At 43.8% G+C, this 17,298-nt stretch overlaps 1 protein-coding gene across 1 annotated transcript in view; it reads right to left on the reverse strand.

The window, feature by feature from the left end:
- The window catches only part of COL4A6 (collagen type IV alpha 6 chain), a 72,654-nt gene extending 56,680 nt beyond the window's left edge, over window positions 1–15,974 (reverse strand). The window contains exons 1-6 of the mRNA XM_010594733.3: window positions 15,909–15,974; window positions 13,720–13,854; window positions 13,009–13,053; window positions 4,021–4,137; window positions 2,037–2,105; window positions 316–351 (exon numbers count right to left, since the gene is read on the reverse strand). Of these exons, the coding sequence (XP_010593035.2) occupies window positions 316–351; window positions 2,037–2,105; window positions 4,021–4,137; window positions 13,009–13,053; window positions 13,720–13,854; window positions 15,909–15,974 (468 nt within the window). The remainder of the gene's footprint in view (window positions 1–315; window positions 352–2,036; window positions 2,106–4,020; window positions 4,138–13,008; window positions 13,054–13,719; window positions 13,855–15,908) is intronic.
- Between the last annotated feature and the right edge of the window lie 1,324 nt (window positions 15,975–17,298).

The raw sequence follows: 17,298 nt of genomic DNA on the forward strand, positions 1-17,298 counted from the left end.
AGAAAGACCTTTGAACACCATGGACCAAAATCAAACCAAATCCATTGCTGTCGAGTTGATTCCAACTCACAGCGACCCCACAGGACAGGGCAGAACTGCCCTGCAGGGTTTCTAAGACTGTAATCTTTATAGAAGCAGACTGCCCCGTCTTTCTCCCGCGGAGCAGCTGCTGGGTTTGACTGTTAGGTTAGCAGCTGAGCCTTTAACCACTGCGCCACCAGGGCTCCTCTTGAACACCATGGAGAGAATGAAACAGTTCGATCAGTGACTGCTGACTAACCATTGAGAGCTCCACAACATAAATAAACAACTTACAGCACTTCCATCCAGTCCAGGCAGCCCAGGATCCCCCTAAGAAACAGACAAAGAAAGGCAGGACACTGAAGAGATAAATAAATTAAGCCTTTGGTATTCTATAAACAATTGACCCAAGATGCACAGGGATAGAATCTCATTGCTGAAGTCTGGACTCCTCTGTCAAGGTCTTGTGTTTTAAATGATGCATAAACTGGACATATTCAACCATTTACTTTTTTCTCTAAGAAAAATCTAGACACTAGAAGACACATATTATGGCCTTGGTTGTACAGGATTTCATATTTCACTTGGATTAATTAATTTTCACCTTTGCTAGGAACTTATCAATTAGAAACCGCTTCTGCAGGCTGGTGATTCTCCTGCTCTTTTTGAAGGAAAGCAAAGCTACCTTCCCGTGTTCCTTCATCCTCAGAGAATCGGTGCCCATATGTATACAATGCAAATCAGACATTTAAAGGGAGAACCAACAGAGCATACAGTCTCTGATTAAGTTTTAATTACATTGCAGCATCTCAAGTCACTGTATGAATCTATAATATAATCATCTTGTGAAAAGTGCTGTGTTCCATTGGATCCAGCATCTTGTTGATTTTTGGCAAAACCATTTAATCAATGCTTGTTAATGGCCATATTTCGATACCTATTACTCTACCCTCCTTGGCTTATGTTAAAAAAACAAACAAACGAACAATTCTCAGTAGCACGGAAAGAGCACTGCCTAGGTTTTAGCTCTTTGGTGAATTGGCTGCATGACTCTGAGCAAGTCACATAATCTCAGTATATTTCAGTTTGTCTATCTGTAAAATGAGCAATACGAATCTGACAATCATGAGGTCCTTTCCAATTCTAACATTCTATCTTCTGTGATGGAATCTATAGCCATGAACCCAAACCCTGTACCTTCTCGAGTTCTTCAGCCACCCACCCCCATCATCACCTTCCAAAGTGATTTGCAATGTCCCTGTCTCTGTGCATGGATGAAAGACAGAATGGTGCCATCAATTAGCAAAGTGGGCTTACTTTACTGTAGTGTCCCCCTCAGTCAGCAGGCAGATAGATTCCCATCTGCCACCAGGGCAATGATGGCCTGGCTCCCTTCCCACTCTGCAAGTGAGTAGGGTCAATCACTTGGAGCCACAGTTTACTGAGGCCCAATAGAATACCAGGCAGCATACACCGAGAGTACAGTCACACAGAACATAGAAGGTTCTTGTCAACTCTGGGAAAAGATCAAAGTTTCCAGCCAGCTGCAGAGCTGATGGGCAATTTTTATAGACAGCCAGGGAGCCATCTAGGGTGATGGGCTGGTATGCAGGGACAAAGAAGGGTGGGGCCTGGGTCTGGGCTGGTGGCCATGCTGAGGTAGGCAGAGACATATATGGCTTCAAACCAAGGTATGCAGACATCAAGGATTCTAAAGTAGACAAAAGTTATCTGCCTCTAGGAAATGTCTTAGCTTGTCAAAGAAAATGATACCCATGCAAGCTGTTTGTTTGGTGATCTGTCTCCTATTTTTTATATATATCCTACAAAGCAAGCATCTTTGACAGTATAGTTGCAAACATTTCTGTCAATGTTTCCATCACAAAAAGCTCCAGACCCTTTTAAATTCAGCTTGGTCTGCTCCTAGTCCTGGAAATATTTTCACTAGAGGTGGGGCCCAATCCCAGGGAACTGAGCATACAGCCTACTCAGCTGTCTGCTTTAGAGGCTCTTACCTTCATTCCTTTAAGAGTACCGTGGGCAATAACCGGATCACCTTTAGTCCCTTTCTGACCAGGGATACCCTGAGTGAAATAATAAGAAAAATTTGTGAAGAAACGCACACACATATAGCTTTGTTAATAGTATGATATGGTCACCTAGAGGATGGAACAGCAGGAGCCTGAAATTATGTAGCAGAATTGGCTGTGCTAAGGGGCAAAGCACACCCCCTGAAAAGGTGTCCTGTCTCAAAGCTGTATGCCTGCTCCCCAGCCCCCAAACTCAGGGGTCTGTAAAGAGATGGGGGTTAGAAAATAGGAGACTGCATCTTTCAGAGTATTGTTCTGAACATCCACATATAACACACATTTTATTCATGTGCCTACAGCTTATCTGCTCCACAGACAAGTCACTGACAGGGCCTTTATCTAGGACCGAAGTCAGCAAACCTTTTCTGTAAAGAACCAGAGAATAAATAACTTAGGCTTTGTGGGCCACATTCAGTCTTTGTCCCCAGTTCTTCTTTTTTACTTTGCAACCTTTTAAAAACATAAAAACAGGCTACAGGCCGCAGGCCCATAGTTATGGGCCATAGTTTGTAGACCCCTGGTCTAGGAGATATCTACACCACCATCTCTACCCTGTGCTTCTACCAGGCAACTTCAACTTCCACCCTATCTATTGAGGCAAGTGTGTCTCATTGCTAACATGAAAAAAAATTTCAAAGTACTCCCAATGCCAGTCTTTCAACCAGATTTTTTGTTGTCTCAGTGGCAAATGCTGGCTTATATCTGCTAGATTTTATCTTCCTGGGAAAAATCAAAGTCCTTACGCCTAACGGGAAGTCAGTGATAGTATTGGGGGTAGGGATAAGCTTCGGGGACTGAAGTATTCATTGAATGATTGATTCCTTGAGTTCAGGGAAAGTAAGTGTAATAAAAGAACAACATGGCTCCAGAAACACAAACCCGTTTCTTTCCTAACACTGCCTGTTTCCCCTTATTCTTACGGCCACTTACTCTTGTCCGAAAAGCTTTACAGAAGCCAACTGAATGGAGGTCAGCTCAGGATTCAGCAAAGGGTAAGGTTCAGCTTAGTAAAACAATATCCCAGTTCCTATTTAGGCTTTTGGTGAGGTTTAGGGACAGGATTAGGTTTCTGCCCTTGTTCTTTGTCTATCAGGGGATGTTGATTACCACAAGACTTCTTTTCTCTCTCTGGGGGGGCAGCATCTTACTGCTTTGCTGAATTCCCATTCTCTTAGCACAGATGTGCTTATCCTCCTCCCCTGTTGCCATGGCAGTGGTTGGAGGCCTTTGTGACTCACACAGTTCATTCTGTTAGGAACACATCTTTCTCCCCACCCCACCCCTGTCACATATTGGTTCAGTCCTTAGATGACAAGGTCCTTTATGCCAACCTGGGACTTGTGCTTGTTTTGTCTTTCTCACTTTCTCACATCTATACCCGCATTCATACCCACAACCTGGTCCTTGAAGGGAGTGTTGCTGCTTTTTCAATAAAGTGTCAATTGATTCATGTAGCTATGGAATCTGTCTAATGGATAGTGTTACTTCTAGTGAAACAGTCTCACATAAGTACCCTCATTAGTTTAGATTATTTCAAATGAAGTTAGGAATGGGCTTGAATTATGTCATTTTTCTCTTTCCAGCCACTTGTAACAACAGCCTCGAAATGGTATGGTATCTACTGGAGATCCTTTAGATCCAAATATCTGAACCCTGTCTAGAATGAATAGGATTAAATAAAAGTGGTGACACCAGGGTCTAATAAAGGTCTTATTAATCCCAGTTCAATGGTGTTTCTTCTTTAGACTTTTCATGTTAGAGTGCTGCAAGTACAGACTCCCCTGCTGGACATGATGCTTTAGTGGCTGTCCCACAGATGCTTAATGAAGTTTCCAGATAAGTGGTAAAAGGGTACGCCTGGAGGCCAGCAAAGCCATTTGATATGATGCACAAAGATTTGACAGCATACAGGTGGTCCGAGAAGCCCAGGGTATCCATCATGGCCTGGAAATCCAGCAGCTCCTTCAGTTCCATTACAGCCATCCAGACCAGGTGGGCCTCTGGGCCCTGGATGTCCAGGGTGGCCCTGTTCAAAGAGAAAAGAAGGGATCAAGTCAGCACAGGACTGTCAAGTCCACAATGAGAGAAGCCAAGTATGCTGTCAAATTCCAGCTCTTTGTTCACTCTCTCAGCCCCAAAACATGTGCTCTTATATCTTTCCTTTATATTCCGGTATATATGGCTGATGATAGCTCAGTGTTATCGCTCTCAAAAGTATCAACAACAGGATCCAAGCCAAAACTCAAGGGATAAAGCATGAACAGATGGGACACCCAGGCTGCGGCAACTTCACCTTCCCTGAGTACAAAGATGTACTCAGATGGGGCTTAGCTGTCTGGTAGCTAAGCTACTACTAATAGGGAGTCATGCCAGGCCTTGGGATTCCTTGGCCCAGAATGGAAACTGGGCAGCCTGGCATGGATTTCTGTACTGGAAGCTCTGCATTCTGGATTTTGGTCAGCAAAACAGGAGCAGTTCCCACAGTACCTCCTCTCCAGGGATTCTAGTCCTAGGAAAGTCGCTCAGTAAAAAATAAGCAAGTCTTGGAATAACTACACTCACTTTGTCATGATCACATGTCAGGCTATTGCTTTAAATGGGGAACTCTATCTTCCCCATACTCCACTACTAAGGCAGTTGTTTGGCTCGGGAATTAGTAATCATTCTATATATAGTTGGTCTGAGTTCAATAGTTTTCCAGGGTCAGGCTTCCTTGGTGCATAGAGTCTGCCTTTTTGTATGGTAGTACATATTTAAAAATTTTTTTTTAATTTTATTGTGCTTTAAGCGAAAGTTTACAATTCAAGTCAGTTTCTCACATAAAATCTTATACATACATTGTTATGTGACCCTAGTTGCTTTCCCTACAATGTGACAGTACACTCCTTCTCTCCACCCTGTATTGTCCGTGTCCATTCAGCCAGCTCCTGTCCCCCTTTGCCTTCTCATCTCACCTCTGGACAGGAGTTGCCCACATAGTCTCATGTGTCTACTTAAGCTAAGAAGCACACTCCTCACCAGTATCATTTTATGTCTTATAGTCCAGTCTAATCTTTGTCTGAAGAGTTGGCTTCAGGAATAGTTTCAGTTTTGGGCTAACAGAGAGTCCGGGGGCCACGACCTCTGGGGTCCCTCCAGTCTCTATCAGACCATTAAGTCTGGTCTTTCCTATGGTAATACATATGTTTCAATGTATCAAAGATGGGTTGTGTGTTGGGTTTGGAGCAAAGGGATGACCTGAAAGAACAGAAATCTAGACTAGTCAATAAAAGGTAGATATTTTTTCCTTTTTTTAAGCCAGGTACACATGTTTAATGATTTGAGGGAAACATGCCATGTGTTCAAAAGTTTACTTTGCAAATCACCAGGGCAAGCAAACTTTTGTCAGACACTTATTGAGAAAATGCTCCATAGAATTCTGTTTCATTGTTATTATAGTTGTAGGAGGTAAAGGTACTGTTGATACAAAAGTGTGAGTCTTGGATGCTTGCTAGAGGTTAACTAGGGATTATTTCTCAGCAGGTTAACAGGGGTAAGTTAAGGCAAGACAACAGGCTGGATTAGTACCAGGGATCTTCCTTACTCCTGGGGCCTTGGTTTTGTTTTAAACCAAAAACTTTGCCTGGGGTCTTACCCTTTGATGCCCACAGCTTTTACTTAAGTCTGATCTTTCTCTGGTTTTCTTGCCTGCAGGATTCCAGAGGTACCTGTTTAATCTCTTCTACTTTACATGAATTCTCTGGAATTAACCATTGATTTCTGACTTATACCCTTTCCTGCAAACACCGTGGGATGGTGGATAAATCATGTTTTGAGCCAGTCAGACTTGTGTTCCAATCCCAGCTATGCACTCCCCAGTTTGAGCCTTGGTTTCCTCATCTGTAAACTTGAGATGAATTATATCTACCTCATAGGTTTGCTGTCAACATTAAAAGTGAATAAGGCCTATCTTACTGGGTTATTGTTAAAATTAAATGAGATTAGATTTACTAAATGGTACGTCTTCTTCTCCGAGACAAATGAGTAAGCAGAAACCACAGGGCTGAGTTCTACCTCCTCTCAACTCTATGTATCACAGCATTTCTAGCCCATGCCCTTTTCTGGTCATAGCTAATCATTTCACATATGTGTGTGCCAGGTGTTCGCGAGGTGCATAGCTCTTTGAGGGAGGAAACCATGGTTCTATATAGCCACAAGGGACTGAGCACACAGAATAGGAAGATCTGCTGTATTCCAGAAGAGCAATGTTCCTCAGAACCCAAATTCAAAGGAAACATTTCCATTTGGTGTGTGGTACATGTTCATTCTGAGGATATAAATCTGGTGTGTTCGTTTACAAGTCTTCAGGCAGGGAAAAGTTTAAGATTGACTCCATAGGAAAAGCTAAACATAAAACGTAAAGGACAACTTGAAAACCTCTGCTCCCATTTATCTGAACTGGAAACAGTCGATAAACATATATGTCTTGCAGACACCAAGAGCCCCAACTCATAGCTGTGATATCATTAAAAACCACAGCTCTACCATCCCTGGTCTGTGTTGTTCTAATGTTGAATATCTTGATGAATGCTTGTTTGCTCATTCTCACGAATGGCTATTGCACCACTTAGTGCAAAGACTTAGCTTATCATAAAATGACTATTTGCCCATTCATGTTGAAACTGTCTATATGACAGCAAAAATGGAGTTTAGGACCAGAACAAGTGACACATATGTTAATGATCACCCAATATTAAGAGGGGAACCAGATATGTACAGTGATCCAGTTTAGTAAGATATGTTGGGAAAGCTGTTGGCTTCAGCCAAATTGCTTCACAAGCGCTGCTAAAAGTTGAACAAAATAGTCTCACTGGGCCTGGGGTGTCTGTGTTTTCCTCTGTCAGAGGGAGTTTTGCCAGTTTGAAAACTGTTGCTTTATAGGCACTAGAGGTTGAAATAAGACCCCCAAATATTGTTAGAGCTCTTACCACACACCAGGGTGCTGTGGTGGTTCAGTGGTAGAACTCCTACCTTCCACGTGGGAGACCTGTGTTAGATTTCTGGTCAATGCACCTCAGGCACAGCAAGCACTGATCTGTTGGCGGAGGCTGGTGTGTTGCTATGATGCTGAAGAGGCCTCAGCAGAGCTTCCAGAGTAAGACAGATTAGAAAGAAAGGCCTGGCAATTTACTTCCAAAAATCAGCCAATGAAAATCCTATGGATCACGATGGTTAGATCCCATTGTGCTTGGGGTCTCCATGAGTTAAGGGCCAACTCGATGGCAGCTAACAACAACTATATAACAAGTTCAGTTCTAGGGGTTCTGGAACCTCTGAGAAGACCAGAAGACATAATCTGTGCTTTCAAGGAGCTAGTATTCTAGTCAGGGAGATAAGACTATCATGCAAGACAATCAATAAATACCATGGGGCCATATGTGATGTGAAGTTAGACAGCGTGGTACAGATAGCAGAGGTTCCTGGGAGATTAGAGATAGAAGAGAGAGGGAAGTGTTGAACAGAAGGTGTTCAATACATATGTCTTTAATAGCTGGAAAAGAGGGAAGGAAGGAGGGAGATGGATTTCATGGAGGAAGTCAGGCTTGGAGCCTGAAGCTATAGCAATCAAAAAACAAAAGAAAACACATACAACCTTTGGTCAAAGGATGGATCAAGTGGGTGAGGAATTCTACACGGACCAGTAAGCTCATTTGGAGGAGTCTGGGTAGCTGAAACTCATTCTACCAGGCAGTGAAGCTCCCAAAAGAAGTGATCAGTTCCTGCAAGCTCTAGGACTTTCTTGGCCACAAGTTAGAGGCAGTAGTCTTCAGCTGGACTCTGGGGTAGTTTCCAGCTTAGAACTGGAAACAGCCTCTGCTTGACAGGATTCACTTCACTACAGCATCCATTAAAAAGAGACTGCAGGAGGAAGAGCACACTCCCACTGCAGGCTCCAAATCGCCCACTCATCTCCAGCAAAGCCAGATCCACAGGATGAATGGAAGAGGCTGCCTCCAATTTGGCTCCCAGATGACACCCGCTCTGAGTGGAAACTCTGGCTACAAAGTGGCCAGAGGAACACAGCCACGAGAAAATGCCAGGGAAGCCATGAAAGGATAGCCAACACGATCCACTTATTTCTCCACTGGTTCATTTCTCAGCATTTTGAAGATTCTGCAGTTAAATAAATCTGACAGCCGACTTGTTGAATAAATCTGACAGTGGCTTTGTTGATACATGTAACAAATATAAGGTAAGTAAGCCTTCTATTCTCTAAATCCACAAATGTCTACTAGATCTGGGAGGAAAAAGGATCAAATGATAATATCTTTGAGGGCAGAGCTATATGCTTCATCTGTGTGCCCCACAGTAGAGTGTGAGCACATATCAGGTGTTCAAGAAATACTTATAGGTTGGCACAAAGAGATTTGAACCCCCTTCCCTGATACTAGATGAGAAGTCTAGGGCTTACTAATCTGTGCTTGGATAAGGTTCAGAAGAACCCCTCGGAGGCTGTGGGAAGGATAAAATCAGGCCCTAAGGACCTTCCCTGAAACAAAGGAGCTTCACTTTTTCTCTGTTTTATATGCTGAGCTTCCACACAAGATTCTGTTCTTTTAAACAAGGTTTTGAAAAGCACCGCTATAGATAAACACAGTCCAGGTTAAGGATTAAATATATAGAGAAGTAGAAAAGGGCATAACTAAAAAGTGATGAATGAAATGGAACGCATAAACATCGATATCCTAGGCATTAGTGAGCTAAAATGGACTGGTATTGGCCATTTTGAATCTGACAATCATATAGTCTACTATGCTGGGAATGACAACTCGAAGAGGAATGGTGTTGCATTCATCGTCAAAAAGAACGTTTCAAGATCTATCCTGAAGTACAACACTGTCAGTGATAGGATAATATCAATAACGCCTATACGGAAGACCAGTTAATACAACTATTATTCAAATTTACGCACCAACCACTAGGGCCAAAGATGAAGAAATAGAAGATTTTTATCAGCTGCTGCAGTCTGGAATTGATGGAACATGTAATCAAGATGCATTGATAATTACTGGCGATTGGAACGTGAAAGTTGGAAACAAAGAAGAAGGATCAGTAGTTGGAAAATATGGCCTTGGTGATAGAAACAATGCCAGAGATCGAATGATAGAATTTTGCAAGACCAATGACTTCTCCACTGCAAATACCTTCTTTCTCCAACATAAACGGCGACTGTACACATGGACCTCACCAGATGGAACACACAGAAATCAAATTGACTACATCTGTGGAAAGAGATGATGGAGAAGCTCAATATCATCAGTCAGGACAAGGCCAGGAGCCGACTGTGGAACAGACCATCAACTGCTCATATGCAAGTTCAAGCTGAAACTGAAGAAAATCAGAGCCAGTCCACGAGAGCCAAAATATGACCTTGAGTATATCCCACCTGAATTTAGAGACCATCTCAAGAATAGATTTGACGCATTGAATACTAGCGATCGAAGACCAGACGAGTTGTGGAATGACATCAAGGACATCACCCATGAAGAAAGCAAGAGGTCACTGAAAAGACAGGAAAGAAAGAAAAGACCAAGATGGATGTCAGAGGAGACTCTGAAACTTGCTCTTGAGCGTCGAGCAGCTAAAGCAAAAGGAACAATCAATGAAGTAAAAGAACTGAAGAGAAGATTTCAAAGGGCATCTCGAGAAGACAAAGTAAAGTATTATAATGACATGTGTAAAGAGCTGGAGATGGAAAACCAAAAGGGAAGAACACGCTCAGCGTTTCTCAAGCTGAAAGAACTGAAGAAAAAATTCAAGCCTCGAGTTGCAAGAGTGAAGGATTCCATGGCGAAAATATTAAATGACGCAGGAAGCATCAAAAGAAGATGCGAGGAATACACAGAGTCATTATACCAAAAAGAATTAGTCGATATTCAACCATTTCAAGAGGTGGCATATGATCAGGAACCGATGGTACTGAAGGAAGAAGTCCAAGCTGCTCTGAAGGCATTGGCGAAAAACAAGGCTCCAGGAATTGATGGAATATCAATTGAGATGTTTCAACAAACAGATGCAGCGCTGGAAGTGCTCACTTGTCTTTGCCAAGAAATATGGAAGACAGCTTCCTGGCCAACTGACTGGAAGAGATCCATATTTATGCCTATTCCCAAGAAAGGTGATCCAACCGAATGTGGAAATTGTAGAACAATATCATTAATATCACATGCAAGCAAAATTCTGCTGAAGATCATTCAAAAACGGCTAGAGCAGTATATCGACAGGGAACTGCCAGAAATTCAGGCCGGTTTCAGAAGAGGACGTGGAACAAGGGATATCATTGCTGATGTCAGATGGATCCTGGCTGAAAGCAGAGAATACCAGAAGGATGTTTACCTGTGTTTTATTGATTATTCAAAGGCATTTGACTGTGTGGATCATAACAAACTGTGGATAACACTGCGAAGAATGGGAATTCCAGAACACTTAATTGTGCTCATGAGGAACCTTTACATAGATCAAGAGGCAGTTGTTCGGACAGAACAAGGGGATACTGATGGGTTTAAAGTCAGGAAAGGTGGGCGTCAGGGTTGTATTCTTTCACCATACCTATTTAATCTGTATGCTGAACAAATAATATGAGAAGCTGGACTACATGAAGAACGGGGCATCAAGATTGGGGGAAGACTCATGAACAGCCTGTGTTATGCAAATGACACAACGTTGCTTGCTGAAAGTGAAGAGGACTTGAAGCACTTACTAATGAAGATCGAAGACCACAGCCTTCAGTATGGATTACACCTCAACATAAAGAAAACAAAAATCCTCACAAGTGGACCAATGAGCAACATCATGATAAACAGAGAAAAGATTGAAGTTGTCAAGGATTTCATTTTACTTGGATCCACAATCAACAGCCATGGAAGCAGCAGTCAAGAAATCAAAAGACGCATTGCATTGGGTAAATCTGCCGCAAAGGACCTCTTCAAAGTGCTGAAGAGCAAAGATGTCACCCTGAAGACGAAGGTGCACCTGACCCAAGCCATGGTATTTTCAATCGCATCATATGCATGTGAAAGCTGGACAATGAATAAGGAGGACAAAAGAAGAGTTGACGCCTTTGAATTGTGGTGTTGGCGGAGAATATTGAATATGCCAAAAGAATGAACAAATGTGTCTTGGAAGAAGTAAAACCAGAATTCTCCTTAGAAACAAGGATGGTGAGACTGCATCTTACATACTTTGGACATGTTGTCAGGAGGGATCAGTCCCTGGAGAAGGACACCATGCTTGGCAGAGTACAAGGTCAGCAGAAAAGAGGAAGACCCTCAACAAGGTACATGGACACAGTGGCTGCAACAATGAGCTCAAGCATAGCAACGATCGTAAGGATGGCGCAGGACCGGGCAGTGTTTCGTTCTGCTGTGCATAGGGTCGCTATGAGTTGGAACCGACTCGACAGCACCTTAGAACAACAACAAAAAGTGATAGCCAGCAAGTTCCAAATATTCTATTTCAAAGCCTGGCAAAATGTTACCATGGGATCTCCAGAGTGGGATACAGGACGGAAATGGAGCGACTAAGGGATCGGGCTGGATGGAATGGGAAAAGGAGATGTCAGGTGCCATCTTTAGAGTAGGTACTTTGTCAAAACTAAAGGGAAAGTTACTCTGAAATGAGATGGGGCTGAAGAGAAAATATTACTGGAAGGAAATGTACCAAGATGTCACTAATGGTTGTCTGGATAGTACAATTATTTTTCCTTCCTTATACTTTCACATACCTTCTTAATTTTCCTATAATGGGCATGTAATCATTTTCAAGTAGAACGAAATGTTATTATTTATGTTTTTAGAGAAGAAAGAAAAACATTAGGGCAAAAGAGCAGGAGGTGAGATGAAAGAAGCAGACCATGTTTGGTTTTGGACAGAGTCTGTAGTCTATTGCCTTGTCTTCATGTAACATGGATCCACTGGGAGCTAACATGTGATAGGCCCTGTACACCATCCAGCAGACAAAGAAGAGTGTGGCTCCTGTCTTCAAAGGCCTCACCATCTAATTAGGAAGCCTGTGAAATGACCACATATGTTTTGCCCCCACTGTATCATCAGTGCCTGGCAGTGTGAGGCACACAGTAAGTGCTCAATAAATGTTTGTCAAAAGAATGGATGAGTGAAACACATGAGAAATTGCCCAGAATATAAGACAGAATAGACATTAAGTTCTACATTCCATGGCACAGAATGCTGTATGTATAAGAATGTGTCCCTGTGTGTGTGTACGTATAAAACAGGGCTTGGCTGGAACATAACAGGAGAAAGCAACGTCTTAAAAGTCTTTTATCACCTTTCCATCTTCCTTCTCTCAGCACTTCCCTTTCTTGAAGTGCCCTCATGGGTCCCCTTGGAGATCCAGGCTCTAATGTGACATTGTCTCTACACTTCAAAACCAGTCCCTCATCCCCAGCCAAAGCTCCCCCCAACCCACAAGACGTAACTTATCTTGGCTAAGATATTGATGGTTTCTTATGGCTGCACATGTCCCCTCAGCCCCCAACTATCTGATTCAGGGCTGCCCATACCTCAATCTGGAGGCCTGGTGGTGCAGCCGTTAAAAGCTCAGCTGCTAACCAAGGGTCAGGAGTTCGAATCCACTAGCTGCTCCTTGGAAAGCCTAGGGGGCAGTTCTACTCTGTCCTATAGGGTTGCTATGAGTCGGAATCAACTCGACAGCAATGGGTTTGGTTTGGTACCTTAATCCAAGGGAAACTGTGTGACCACTGCCCTTCAAATGTCACCATGTACATCACTTGACCCCATGCATGCTTGCATGAGACAGGCTGTGGCTAAGGCCAAAGTACTTGAGCTAGGAGGCAGAGCCTAGATGATATTAAAAATGCCTCTGTGGACACACTCACCGGAATCCCATTGATGCCAAGAAAGCCAGGAACTCCCATGGGACCCTAAAGAAAGGGGTAAGAAAAGGAATATAAGAGATAATCTAATTGATCTGCATTGGATTCAGTGCGTTTGTTCCTGTGATTCAATGACCCAAGTTGTTAAGGAGTGCTTTGTACCCCCTTCCCCACACGACATTGTGCTGTTCCCTACTCCAGTTCCAAACAATCACTTGCCTCTACTTGTGGTCTTGGGTATGTCTGTGTTCTGAGGCAGGGAACATAAAGAGCTGCTAAACTCAGCCAGCCAGCCACCACAATATTATCCATCTCCTTTCTTGCAGCTCTGTCCCTATATTCATGAACCAAATTGCTTCTAAGCATTCTGACCCCTTGCTTCCCAGTCTCCTTGCTTGGATTCTTGATCTCTACTGCCCAGCAGATGGAACTTCTGACCCATGCCTGGCCTAAGCCCACATGACTTCCTACCACAGTGAGCCCATTTGTTTAACAAGTAGCTAACACATTCACTTTATGGCTTTGCCTGCCATGGGAGTCACTCCCCAAATGGGCAAAAATTAGCAGCACATCACCCAGCCCATTTCTTATTAAACTATGTAGCCTGGTACTAAGGTTTTCAGGAATAGTATTATTTCCATAAACGAGCAGAACTGAGATTTAGCATACTTGTGTCCCATGCATCAAAGGATAATTAAGCCTTGTTGTACTTACCTTGTCTCCTTTGGGTCCATATGGTCCCAGAGAGCCCGGGGAGCCCCTTTCTCCTTTCAACCCTGATAAACCAATAGGGCCAGCAAATCCTTGAGGGCCTGTTGGACCTTGAATTCCAATCGGTCCAGGTCGCCCCTGAAATGGACAGAAGGAGTGTAGTTAGTCAATAGTGGACTTTGCATCAACATTTCCCATTTTCCCATGCACAAAGAACACTGTCATCACTTTACTAAATAATTTTGGCTTAGATATCTGTGAGTCATGCCAAAGTTCCAGACATGGATCAGAAAAGGCTATTTTAGGGGCTGCTAAGCTTATTTGGATAGAACACGTTTTATAAGCACATTTAATAAGATTCATGTGCACCAAGATCCTTCAACTTTGTACTTCTTAGGAGATTAGTTATTCAGACTGGATGATATTGCCCTCTTCCTAGTTAATGCCAGGCCATCCATCAGATTGTCAAAATAGTGAACAAACAGAACGCTGGAGAGCATCATGGCATTTTATAACACGTGTTCAAATGGCCAACCACATGCTTGCAGTGAAGCCCAGAAAAGGCTGTGCCTAAAGAACACTGCCCCAGGGGCCCAGAGAGGGGAGAAGCCAGAAACCCACGAGCTGACTCTTTCCTGGACCCCATCAGTACACCTGGAAACAGACATTCACAGGGCATACACACACTCACATACATACACACACCTATTGTTTATTTGCTCTCTTTCTCTCTCCTTTCCTTCTCTTTACCCCCCATTCCCACATCTGTACAGTTTGAATGTGTAAAATACAAGGAGCCTAAAGAGTATCCATTAAGTATCAATTATGATAGCAAGAGGGAGCAACCTGAGATTTTGAAAGCCCTGGTTGTAAAGTGTCAGGTAACAATTAAGTCTGAGAGTTCAGGCTGACATTTTAAAGCCGACTGAGACAGTGAATTAACTCCAGTGGGTGCGACAGAGGCGGACTAGTCTATCATTTAGAACAAATCCCAGTAGGGACTGAATTTTTCTTGGCAGAAAAATGAAAACCATTAGTAATATGCATTACCTGTCAGAGACCACAACACTATCTCAGGTAGAAAGCCTATTTTCATAAACGCTTCTCATCTCTACCTCTTGGCCCCTTTCCTGACTGTCCCCAATCTCCTACAGATCTGTGAAAAACTCTGAAGAAAGCCCATTAAATATGCCCTTTAATATCCACTCACCTTCAAGGTTTACTTTTTAAAAGGTTGAAAGCAGGACAGACGCTTTATGTGGTAGCTAGAGTCACATAATGGTGGGGTCAAACAGCAATGATTGTGAGGGCTAGACAGTGTTTCATTCTGTTGTACACAGGGTTGCTATGAGTGGGAAATGACTTGATGGCCCCTAACAACAACAGCCACATACTGGAGATGCAGGTGGCCACCAGGTGTGCCAGTCCCTTGGAGTACAAATTTCAAGTGTCAGTCAGGTCCACGAAGACCTAGGACTCTTGTAAAGAAGTAAGAGACGCTCTGCCCAAGGAGATGTAATTCTCTGGGGCAACACTTACCACTCAACCTTCCCCAACACCGAACCTGCAACCTATAGGCTGCAGACAGAGAAGTGGGGAGTGAGCTTTTAGTCTTGACGCTATTACTGCCCATTTTGTTTATAATGATTCTGTTATTATCCTTGTAATTTTTACAAAAGTCAATCTATAGAAAGACACAAATGAAAAAGAGAAAGAACAAGACTTTTAAATAAATAGTGCTGGGGTGCTGTCGAGGGTTAGTGAAGACATCTAAAATGTGGGCCTAGCTTTCAAGACTAATGTACATAAAATGACAGCAAATAGTACAAGTCCAGAACAGACTGTAAGTGCCAAAGGAACACAAAGGAAGGGTTGGCCATGGCGGGTTTGTGGAATGCTTACTTTTTGTCCATGAGTGGCGGGGGAGGGGGGGAGGCAGAGAGTCATGGGTCCAGCTGGAGATACTGAGTGGGCCCTAATTGAAGTGGGCCTGGAAAGCAAGGCAGGAAAGTTGAAGACCTGATATGGTAGGAAACAGGGAACCCATAGAGGTTTGGGAACAGGGATGCAATGTGGGGAAAGCACTGTTTCAGGGCTGAAACTCATCAAGAAGCATTCAGGAGAACATGTGTGTGTCAGCATGAGGCCAGGGCAGCCTGCCTGAGGCTGGAACAAGGGAGGCAGATACGAACCAGCTGTTGGGGAGGAGGGGACTGCTCGGTGGGAGGATGAGGGCAGGAGGGGGTTGCTGAGGCCATGTTATTTCTAGAAGAGAGGATCCAGTCAGGGCACTGAATGACCCAAATTTGAGCCCTGCCAAAAGTTTTCCTGCATCAAAGGAGGGGGTGGAGAGCATGATAAACCATTTAACAGCTACTGAGAGAGCGGATTGTGGGGTGGCCCAATTCCCATCCTGCTCACAACACAAGAGGAGCCTGAGTAGTGCATGGGGTGGGGACAATGAGGGGCTGGAACATTCCAGCTCTGGTCTCTTGCCTTTGAGAGCACATGCTGAGAAAGGGTAAGCAAGGAGTCTTAAGAGTGAGGCAATTCTAGGGCTGGACTAAATAGGAAATATGATTACATCCAGAAAAGGCAGGGTTCCATGGCCTGCTTCCCTTCTCTTGGCTGGTGTGGTGGTGGTGGTGGGGAGGCGTGCTGAATTTGCCACACAGTCTCACAGCAGATTCTTCTGTTCCAGCCACAGGGCTTAAAGTGAGTCTCTTAATAGCTCATGGATTTTTTTTTTTGTATTCCAACTCTTTTCCCAAAGGGGCACTTGAAAGAATGGGTGCCCCTTGGAGGAACGTGTACTTCTAGGCTGGCCCCAGGTGTTTGGGTTTGTGGACATGTCATCAGCCTGGCTAGAAACCTCTGGGACTGACCTAAAGGCCAGAAGCAGGGCCTGTGGGATGTCTCAAGGCCTCTGAGGCATTGCTGGCCCAGAACTGCCTCCTCAGCATGGTTCTAGGCCCATTTAGAGCCCGCAGTCATAGGATACAAAGTCCTTTCATACAGTGGCACAGAGTATTGCAAACAAATGAAGATGACAAAGGGGTCGTGGGTTGTTTTGTCACCCATCTCTAGATCTGCTTACTCTGTGCTTATAGCTGTGTGAACTTTCTTCCCTTGGGTTCCTGTCTCAGCACCCAGAGTACTGCTGCAGCTTAATACTAAATCAATGATGACCTGCTTGTTTTTTTGCCTCCAAAGAAGTGACCTGTGACACTTTTCATAATGGCCAGCAGAGGTCAGTGTGAGAACATAGAGGCTACAGATAAGCAGGTGGATGGGTGGGCCTCTCCCATCACAGGGAGAAAGAAATCAAACTAGTGTCAGCAAAGTCACAGCATGAGTGAGCTGGAAGGGCTCTTCTCAGAGATCATCCCATCCAGGCTTTATTTTAGACAAGAGAGGAAAAAAGAGGCCAAGAAAGGGGGAAGGAATTGGTTAGGTCACATAGCTGGTGGGGAATAGTGTGGGACTCAAGCTAGGCAGCCTGCTGCAAGCACCTGACTATATTCCTGTTTGCCAGTAGCAGATGTCTTAGGGGGTCCTCAAGGCAACCTGCCCACCCTGGGT

The sequence above is a fragment of the Loxodonta africana genome, chromosome X (assembly GCF_030014295.1).
Source record: "Loxodonta africana isolate mLoxAfr1 chromosome X, mLoxAfr1.hap2, whole genome shotgun sequence".
NCBI classification, from domain to species: Eukaryota; Metazoa; Chordata; class Mammalia; order Proboscidea; family Elephantidae; genus Loxodonta; species Loxodonta africana.